Here is a 10,442-nt window from a genome sequence, read left to right as displayed (position 1 = left end):
GAGAGGGGCAGGGACAGAGCGGCGCTTGCGGGAGGGAAGGGGCGCGGCGACGCGCCCGTTGATGGCGTCATCACCGAGTGACGCCGGCTGTAGCGGCGCCTGACGTAAGCGCAGTGCCCGCGCTCCCGGTGGTAAGGGAGCCCGGCTCCCTCAGCTCCGTCCTGGTGCGGGCCACGCGCGCCGCCTCTCCCCACCGGCTGCACGCGGGCACCTGTTTTCCGCCCCCGTATTTAAACCGCTTTCGCACGCCGCTTGCAGCTTTGCGCTTGCGCGGCCTTTGAACGGTCGGAGCCGGCTCGCTACCGGAGGTGACGGCCCCGTATGCCGCCTCCCGCTCCCTTCTGCTCCTGCGGTGCTGAGGCTCAGGTGCGGTTGCGGTTCCTCGGTTGGGCTTTTCTATTCGGGGGGCGCGCGGGCTGCTTGGCGGGGCGTTCCGCGGGGTGTTCGGGCTGCTGGGGAGCCAGGTGCGCCTGGCTGTCGGGTCTGCGGTCTCTCGTCTGAGTCAGTTACAAAATGAAACAAACAAAAAGCCTTGAAGCTGTCTTAACTATAACTATCTACAAGAAAATAAAAAAGGGGGGGAAGAAGGAGTGATAGCAAATCATTAGTGCAGACAAGTACACATTACAGAACTCGGATCTCTAGTGTCCCACAAAGAGTTTTAAGCTTGGGGATTAGTCTTATATAGCTAATGTTGGCTTTCTTGCTGACCTGTGTTAGCTGTGCAGTGACCCAGCTCTGCACTACGTGGGCACTGAATGAACCCAGCATCTTATTTGGTGTCTAGCTGGGTACTGAAAGACTTTTCCTTGACTTCACTTTCTTTGTGAGTAAAGGATTAGAGTTTGTGTCTGCTTCCCTGACTCTTCAGTACTTTAATTCTAGACTTTTATTGTAATTGCTTGCACAGAGCTGATTTGTTTGGAATCCTTTTTTTAGTAAACACAAGGCTTTTAAGGCATTTTGCAGGGGGTAGTAAAGGTGCTCTGTATGATATGGAGAATGGTGTCTGATCTGTGTATGGGAGTAGTGGAGGTGTGAAAGTGAATGTTATTACTTGGGCAGTGCAAGTCACAGCTCAGTGATTGCAGGTAAAGGGAAGTTGAGGGTAAATGTCTTTGGAGGCGTGTGGCAATAGTGAACCTCTACTAAATTAAAGACTACACGATTTGTTTAAACTATCATGTTTTGAAGAAGTATCTTTGGGAGGACAGACTTGCTCTGGTTTCTGAATGTGCAGATTAAGATGTCTTCCCTTCCCCACTTCCATTTAAGTGGAGTTGTAGCGCTAACATAGAAATCAACAGGGATTATTTTCATTTCTTTAAAAGAAAACCACCAGACAAACAACAACAGCAAAAAAACCCCCAAACCTGAAACTAACTCAGTATGTGTGGAAAGAGTGACGTAAGTAAAATACCTTAGGAATGTTTTTGGTGCACATCAAATTGAGGTGCAGATTTTTGCATCTGTGTGGAACTGTATGTATTAGTGTGATTTATGTCTACAGTAGCCTTTAGAGTGTATCATTTATACAAATGTGAGGTCGCAAGGTTAATACTTCTATATGAACAAATACAGTCCTTGTGTTTTTTTTATTGTGCTAAAAATGTAACTAACTTTATTTTCTTAATTAGAAATGACTACCCCAAACAAGACACCACCTGGTGCAGATCCAAAGCAGTTAGAGAGGACGGGTACTGTAAGAGAAATAGGCTCACAAGCAGTCTGGTCACTTTCATCTTGTAAACCAGGTAAAATCACAACAACTGATGTAAGAATTAAATATAAATTTTGTTATTTAGTGTAACACTGTATGTTTTAATGAGTAATTGTCAATACAACTTAAAACAACACATCTGATATATAGGGAAATGGCACTGTTAGTAATTTTGGCCTAGTTAATGCTTGAGGCATTTGGAAGTTATAACTGTACCCTCTACAAATCTGAAAATCTATGTTCTTTGTACTCGGAGTGATTAAGTTGCTATTCCAGGAATATCTGTTGGGTACTGATCTATTATCTTCCTGCACCCTAGAGTCAACGATTACGTTGTCATAATGTTGCGCTCAGGCTGAACTCTGTTGGTCTGGTATCCTGGCATCTTTGGAGAAAAAATATTTTATTACTCAGTTACTTCAGTAGAATAAAGGAATTTTTTTATTGCAGGTAGAACTAAGACTGCTGAATTAAAACTGTAGGTTGTGTGAGCAATTGTTAAAATGATGTGATTAATAGAAGGATAATGAAAGAATAGAAAAAATTATTCTTATTATTTTTTCTTTAAATGTTACAGCATTGGCTCGTAAAAATATTTCAAGAAGCAACTTGTGAAGAAAATACTACTGCTGAAGTTTTCTAGTAGTGGAATGGTCTCTTAGTGATCTTCATTTAGTTCAGCAGTTTGGTTATAGAATATGTAGACACATGGAACTCTTAAGCACTGTTCTTGCATTTGTTATGAATTAGTTCCTGCCATTTGGAATTTGACAATATGTTGAATGATTAAAAACCCTGCAGACCTCAATAGGAGATCATGTGATGGCACTCTAGTACTGAGCTTTTCTTGGAAGACTCTTGTTCTACTGTTGTCCTGAGTACAAATTGAGTAGTTGGAAATATTTCCTTAAAGTTGAGAATACATCTTTCTATTTGTAACTGCTGTAAAATAAAATAAAATAAAATTGTGATGTAGGCATCACAAATAACAAGAATATTCAAGACTGTCACGTTCACTTTTTCCTAGGATTTGGGGTGGATCAGTTACGAGATGATAATCTAGAAACTTACTGGCAGTCGGATGGATCACAGCCTCATTTGGTGAACATCCAATTTAGGTAATAAAAATGTCTCTTTATGACGTAGACCATTTTGTATAAGTTGGTGTTGATGTCTATTTGCCAGGACCGGAGTCCTGGAAGTGCAGGGGCTCCTGAAGTAATCCTGTATGACCTAACTGGCAAAAGGCCAGTTAAAAATGACTTCTAAAGATGAGTATTTGAAATGGCGTTATGGCTGTTAAATTCCTAAATGAGCAACGAAAAGGAATCGTTAGTAGTAGACCGTTTGTAGCAGTTTCACATTTAGCTATATAAGGTCACATTTGATTAATTTTTTCCGTCATTGAGTGTAATTTGAAGGATAGTTGTCTGCTTTTAAACCAGTCCTGCATTTAGCAGCTGATGACCTGAAAAACCTTTCGTTTTTCTATTTTGCTGTGATTGACAAGATTGGCTTTAGGATGTTTTCACTCTTTTAACCAAACTCTTAAAATGCAGAGTCAGATTTTGTTATAGCAGTAGAGCCCATGTTTGGTAAACCAAGCATATGCTTCATCACATAAAAGTACTCATTTGGCATCTTGCCCTTTTGTTGTAATTCTTTGTATGGTGACCTTGATGAAGACAGACAGAAGACACTGGTGCAGTTCTAATGTGTGCATTACTCCATGTACAAACACACCTGTTGCTTTAACAGTAAGGTTCTTATTAATGGTAGACCTTCATACTGTGTTACAGCGACAGACTCTTCCTGAATGTCTTTCTTTGGGATGCTTACACACTTCTGTTGTTTCTTGCAGAAGAAAAACAACTGTGAAGACATTATGTATCTATGCAGACTACAAGTCTGATGAAAGCTACACTCCAAGCAAAATCTCTGTCAGAGTGGGAAATAATTTTCATAATCTCCAGGAAATCCGGGTAGGTCAATAATATTTTGTCCTTTACCTTAAAATAGCTCCCTTTCCTTAGTACATTTGTTGTGGCAAAAATGTTGTTTGCGGTGAAATGTCATTGTTCTTGGAGGGGTAAAGTGTCTGGATTTATTTCAGTATTTTTCTTTTTTTTATAAGCTGTTTGGGCTGCTTTTTCAGGTTTCGATTACCAACATGGTTGTAACAGGCTTGCTATGTGGATCCTGTAATTGATTATAGAATGGGGTCTTCAGAACAGAACTGTTTAGAATTGGTAGATATGAAGCATCTGAAAGCCCTATGCATGGTATAAACAAAAAAAAGTTGAAAGAAAATAAAGCAAGCACTTACAAGTTTAGGCTTTAAAGGGAGGGAAGGGGAGGAGGAAAACAGTCATGAATTTAAGTTACTTTTGTGGAAGGATTATTTGACTATTGAATCTTGTCTGGGATCGGAATTGAAAACTATGAACTTCAGTTATGGCTCTGTATGTCACAAGTATTGTGTGTATGGCATGTGATAATTATAGTGGGCAGTCATTCAGCACTCAAATGGATACAGTATTTCAGCCTTGGTGATATGATGAACAGTTGAATGTCCACTTCAATAGCTGTGTTTATTTGATGCTTGTCATTTTCAATAGGACATGTTAGAAGAATGTAACAATTGAACCAGTATTGTTTATGATGGCACCTCTAGCCAGAATAAAGATTCTTTGGAAGAACCACTGTGATGGGATTTGAGATGCTTGAATGACTTAGTTTTGTTTATGTACTGACTTTTGGCAAGCACTAAAAGCAGATCTTAGCTTTGTAGTAGCTTGCAAGGTAAACTAATTGAGTTACTTGTGAGTTGATACATTGGATAATTCTTCATTATGGTAACCTCGTTTCTCAGCTTCCTCATCTTTGGTCCTCAGCTGCTACAGGGTTGCATGTTGGGAAGGTTTATCTTAAATCCCATACGTGTTAGATATCACAATAAGAGAAGGATGAGCAATGACTGGAAAAGAAATGAAAGAAATGTTTTTATAGTGGTCTGAAGTTGGACTTTGCTTTTTATTGTTTCCCTTTCATTTTTCTATCTTCTCAGTTCTACTCACACTGTTCTTGTTTAAATGTTGTAGATATAGGGGGAGTAGGAAGCTTAGTAAACGTGTGTGCCTGTACTGTGTTCCACTCTTGATTTTTTTTAAATTCAGATTAGTTGTCCAAAACTTGAAAGAACAGCACAACACTTATGCTGGATCTTAAATGGAAGAAACTTGAACTCTTTTCAAATGTTCTGCTAAGAAATTCATCAGTACACCAGAAGCTTTCATCCAACAGCATGTTCTGTCTTTTCCTCTTTATTACAACTTAGCAATTTGTTTCACCTCATTGAACACTAAAACCAGGTTCCTTTTCCTTGCTAGTCTGAGTCTGTTTTGTGAGTGTCCACTAGATGTCATTGTTGTCCCTACTGATCAGTTTCTGATTTTTGCATCTGTAGTCAACTTTACCAATAATTTAAATGGTTGCTCTTTTATAACATTTACTATAGCATTCTGCATATATCTCAAGAATGTCAGTTTCTTATAAAGTGGTGAACTTGGACTGTTGAGGGTATATGTGTTAAAGATCTATATAAATAGTAAGATGGATTTCCAGAAGAACTTTGAGCTTGTGCTGTTGGTTATAAGCATAGTAATCTTCTGTGGTTTCTCAGGAAATACGCAGTTTTTTCCTTCTTAAACACAAGGTTACATACATAGTGTATTTAATTTAAGAAAGAAGGCACTTGTCTGTGAAATGTTTGTAGTAACATTTATTCTAAAGTAATGTGACTGTAATGTATTGCATGAGAGCAGCAATTCTTATGCATAACAAATTTGTGTGTTTAATCTTCAAAACTGAAGAAAATGTGGTCAAGCTGCTTACTGATGAGTTGCAATACTTTGATGCTGTAAAATGCCCGTGATTGATTCTCTGGGCACTCTGATGTTAAATGTTGCCACTGGTGTTCATATTTGCTGATCTGTATGATATTCAAAATGTATTTCTAAATTTTCAATCCTGAAACAACTTATTTTCCTCAGCCTCCCTGACCACACAGATTATTAAAGCAGTGTGAACTGATGAACTCTTGAGAGAAATATACTTAATTACATAATGATTATGCCCGTGGCTTCAGAACTGATTAACTGGGTTCTGAATTCAACTAAATGTTATATTTTTCCATGGATTCTTGCCCAGCTCAATGTCTAATGAAAGTCCTGTGATGCTTCCATGCTATTTTTTTCCCCAATGGTCTATTTTTTGATACAGTGCAATGTCCAAGTTTTATCTATAATATACCATGAGCTTTAGATTGTAGTCAAGGCTTGTAAAAAAAAAAAAAAAAAAAAAAGTCTTATTTTGGAATTCATAATGAAATTAGTATTTCAATAAATACTAATAAGTTATTTGTCACTCATCCTGTGGGTGAGAACAGCTCTTGCAATCTGACAGTATTGACTTCTTGCTCAGCTGGAGGAGCTACAGCTGAGAGGTGTGCAGTAAGATGTCTGTTTAGAGAGCAAATGTTATCTCACTTTGTGCCTCAGTTCTCCTTCATAATGGTACAGATTATTTCGTATGGACACAGTAGCCTGTTTTAAACAGCATCTAGACTGAAGCGTATGAGAACTTAATACACTTGGTCACATGGAAATAACTTGCTGTAAAGGAAGTGAGCAAAAAATTTGTTGCAGAAGACCACTAGTCTTCATATCATACTTCTGTTGCTAATTGCCTTTGTATGTGTCTCAAAGCATTGAGGTGATCAGAAGTACATCTTATCATAAGATTGTTTTAGATTTGAGAAGATGCTAGCGTTTGGTCCCCAAATTTGTATTTCTTCTAGAGGCAGAACTCCTACAAAGGAGACAAAGTTGTCTATTCTGCTGTGCCTTATAGAGGACTCAGCAGTCAAATGTAGTGTTCATGTCTTGTCAGTAACTAGAGATGAAACGGGAAATATATCGTTTGCCTATTCAAATTCTATTAGGAGTTCTCTTCCAGCATATTTGTTGGACTTGGTTGGATTTCTTATTTGGAAGATGTGTTCTTCGTTTACTAGTTCATGTGGTTCAGGGAAAGCAAAACAATTTGTGATGGGACCAAAACATTGCCAGTGTATGGCATTGCTCTGTATGCTTGGCTTTTAAATGGGTGTGCTTTTATAACTGCGTGAAGGTAGTAATAATTCACGTACTAGGCAAGCTGTATTGATGTTCAGGTTTGAAAGGGAATAACCAGAAATACTTCACTGGAGAAAAGCTGCAGACCGAGTGTGCTTGATGCACTAGGGGTAGTCTGCACATGGATAACATCGTGGCTTTGCGAAACCTCAGTAAGCAAAGTGTTTGCTATTTGCCTGCTTTGGAAACTGTTAATGCTGAAGCAGGGTAACTAGTGTAGTTAACAACCCTTGTAGATACAGTGTTCCATTGCTGATCAGTGATTGAAAGCTCTTGGGTGGGAAGATAGTTTGTTGCTGGCAGTCCTAACTAGCAGAACTTGCATCAAAGAATAATAAAAGTATTAGAACTTGCTGTGTAGAGGTCTGCTTGAACTCTGTATGTTTGTTTTTCTTTGAACAGAGTCAGTCTTAACGGTTTTATCAGGACTCAGTTACAGAGATGATTTTGAAGACTCGGATGAAATTCCTGTTACCTTGCTATCTTTGCTGGCAAGTGTGGGTCTTCAGCTTTTTGCTAGGCAGTGTGGCTACTACTTGTTGAATATTTTGTTGTCAGGTTTTCTCACCCTTTCGGTTTTGATTCTTGTTTTGTAGCCTCTTGCTCCAGACCCATAGCAAGCATAGCCATATCTGTTGTGCAGTGGTATCTAGGCTGAGCACCACGGACAGGGACACTTCTGTGCTGAATTAAGAGACTCTGCGTTACTGCGAAGTATTGTCACTCAGGAAAAGAAATGCCCAAACTGAGGGAGCTTTGCTTAATGACAGTTAGGGAAATTTAGGCTCTACTGTAATATCTCTACACTAGAGTGTCCACTGACTGTACTGGGGAGGGTGGATTTCTGAGACTTAGCAGCTGCTGATCTGTTTTCTGTATGTGAGGTGAGAGTAGATACTGACAAACAAGGAGAGGTGAACTTAATGCAGTATTGTTGTAAGCTAATGGATTAAGAAAGTTTATTACTTTTGAGTTTCTGATGAGATGTCTAGGATGCATTTTAAATGACCTTACTCTGAAGATCTGAGCTGATAATTGATTTAGCCTCCTGACTAAGCTTCATGTACTTCAGCTAGAAACCCTTCTTTCATGTTCTTAAGTATAAGAAAAGATGCAGTGCTAACCCCCCAGTTATTTCTTGAGTTCAGATTATCATATAAAATATTCAATTAGCGTTCTACAAAATAAACCTGATGCTAAGAAAGGATGAGTTCCAGTTTGATAGCATTTAGAATGTGGTCTGTCTTGTATATCTCTAGGATGTTCTGTAGATGAGATCATCAAACTAGCTTTTTCTTTTTTATCTTGCTGTTTTGGTAATTGAGTATGGATTTGCTTCGCCAGCATGCCATAAATTATCTGTTACTTGCATATAAAATTTATCAGTACTGGAAATTTGCAAAGCAGGGGAGTAAAATGATCCACTGGTATCATTATTTTATTTTTTTTCCTCAAGTCTTAGAATGGATGCCAAGGGGAAGGGTCAAATTCAGGAAACAGAATGATTTACAATTGATGCAACTGCTACATGCTGTTCCTGCATTTCAACAGAGAGGCCGTTTTGCCAGTCTGGGATGTTCACAGGAAACTTGGTTTACTGAAGAAAGGCAGATGAGTAACACCACTGCTCCCTGCACATATCTGTAGAGATATGACCTGCTCATCATTCTTGTGCTTTGGGAAGCCAACTAGTATATGTGTTAAACTTCGGAAATTAAGGCAAGAATGGGAGTTGTTTTGCTTTGGATGTCCTGAAATAGTAAATTGGGAAAGTTTCCCATGGAATCATGAGAAATGCAGTTACTAGAATAACATTCTGTGCATGTGAGACGTGTGTACAGGGAGATCCACATTAGCACTATCATCTAGAAATAGATATGGTGTGGGGGCTGGTTTTTGTTGGCCCACACGCTGCAGCATTTTTATCTTTCCTTGCTTTGAAATGGCATCCTGAGAGAAACCTCTTCTATTGGATCCTGTAAATTGAAAAACAAAAGAAAAAACCTAAACTGTTCTACTATGTTGTATGCTGCATAAAGATCTTTTTTTCTTGTGTTGTGTCCCAGTATTCAAAATCGAATCTTTCTGAAGGCACCTTTTCCTTCCTATAAAGGGACTCGATTAGGGAAAGGTATGTTAAAGAAGCCTTGTATTTTTAATACTGTCAGTTTAACTTCTGAAGCAGAGGAAAAGCAATGTCAAAGAAAGTGACAACAGCTCGATGGAACTGAGGAACTTGATGAAGCACAGAGCTTTTCTCAGGGGAATTTGAGGCTAGCAACTGAAAGCATCTGGGATTACAACGTTGGTCATGATTATTCGATCTAAGTTTCATCATGGAAGAGGAATTAGGAAATGCATGTGATTTTTTTTTTTTTTTTTTACATACAAAAGTGAATAAGCTTTTCTCTCTATGCCATTGCAATGAGAAAAGGCAAGGTAACTTACTGATTTAATTAACATCACTGGTATGCACTGTTGTACCTGTTTCGTAGTGTGTTTGATTTAAATTGTTCTGTTCGTGAAGCTGTTGTAGGAGGATTTGAAGGAAATTCTTAAAATGCTTGTTATCTAGATGTTTTAACTATATATTTTTTTCTGGTGTAGAGAGCTTTACTCCAGTTACAAGTTGTGTGTAAGGAAACTTACACACTGATGTGATGAAGGAGTTTTTCAGAGACTGATTGTTCTCCAGTGTATCATTTTAGTTCTTCCTCTGGCAGATGGGAGCAGGTTGTAGTGAGAGCCAAATACATGAACTTTCTAAATTAATAATTTTTACAGTTAACATTAAAAAATAAGGAAATTGAGGTGATATAATTATGACTTTGAGTGAAACAGAGGCTGCAAATTTAAACTTCATGAATACTTTTGAAGTATATAGGATGACATTACTTCTTAATAAATATGATAGCTTTCCTACAAAATGACTAATGCTAAGTGATTTGTTTGTCATCTGTGCAAATTCTGTATGCTGTTAAACCAATATTTCAAGTTCAAGTCTACATCAGATTGTCCTTCTTACCCTGAGTGATACTTGGGAGCTGTAAGGAGGAACTGAGGTATGAGGTGGGATTCCGGGGTGCAGCGTGGCTTCTATGGCAACAAGTAGATGTAGATGAAACTGTAGCGTAGCATCAGGAGTCTGAACCCTTCAACCCTCTTCAACCACTTCCTAACATAGCAATGAGAAGTGCTTTATCAGACTCTCTGAAGACACTTTGTATTTCTTCTTACACTAGTGTAGCAGAAATGCTAAATCATGGCCTGAAGTAGAGATGGAGCACCTGGTGGGAAGGCAGGGCCATCCCAAGGGAGCTCAGGTGCATTCAATATACCTGACTGAGCAGAAGGGGTGGAGGGGCCACAATCCACCCCTTTCTAGACCTCATGTAAGGGTTGGCAGTGGAGGCAAAGCTCTCTTGGAGATTCCTGAGTACCTGAGGCCTTCCATGGGTAAGCAGATTCTTTGTTTCTTTTCCACAGTTGCCTCATTTGAGCTTATCCTCACTTGCTGTAACCTAGGA

General features: G+C 38.9%; 1 protein-coding gene across 8 annotated transcripts in view; it reads left to right on the top strand.

Annotated features, from left to right (window-relative positions):
- Positions 1 to 73: 73 nt before the first annotated feature.
- The window catches only part of ANAPC10 (anaphase promoting complex subunit 10), a 160,863-nt gene continuing 150,494 nt past the window's right edge, over positions 74 to 10,442 (top strand). For 6 of the 8 annotated variants that reach the window (XM_085222141.1, XM_085222140.1, XM_085222143.1 and 3 more), the window contains exons 1-4: positions 75 to 366; positions 1,638 to 1,754; positions 2,748 to 2,838; positions 3,582 to 3,702. In XM_085222141.1, the coding sequence (XP_085078267.1) occupies positions 1,640 to 1,754; positions 2,748 to 2,838; positions 3,582 to 3,702 (327 nt within the window). In that variant the 5' untranslated portion in view covers positions 75 to 366; positions 1,638 to 1,639. Of the gene's footprint in view, positions 367 to 1,637; positions 1,755 to 2,747; positions 2,839 to 3,581; positions 3,703 to 10,442 lie in introns of all 8 variants that reach the window. The other 2 variants (XM_085222139.1, XM_003205418.5) reach the window with 2 other exon arrangements.

Source organism: Meleagris gallopavo, chromosome 4 (genome assembly GCF_905368555.1).
Source record: "Meleagris gallopavo chromosome 4, MGAL_WU_HG_1.1, whole genome shotgun sequence".
Taxonomy (NCBI): Eukaryota; Metazoa; Chordata; class Aves; order Galliformes; family Phasianidae; genus Meleagris; species Meleagris gallopavo.
This window is presented reverse-complemented; position numbering and strand designations above follow the sequence as displayed.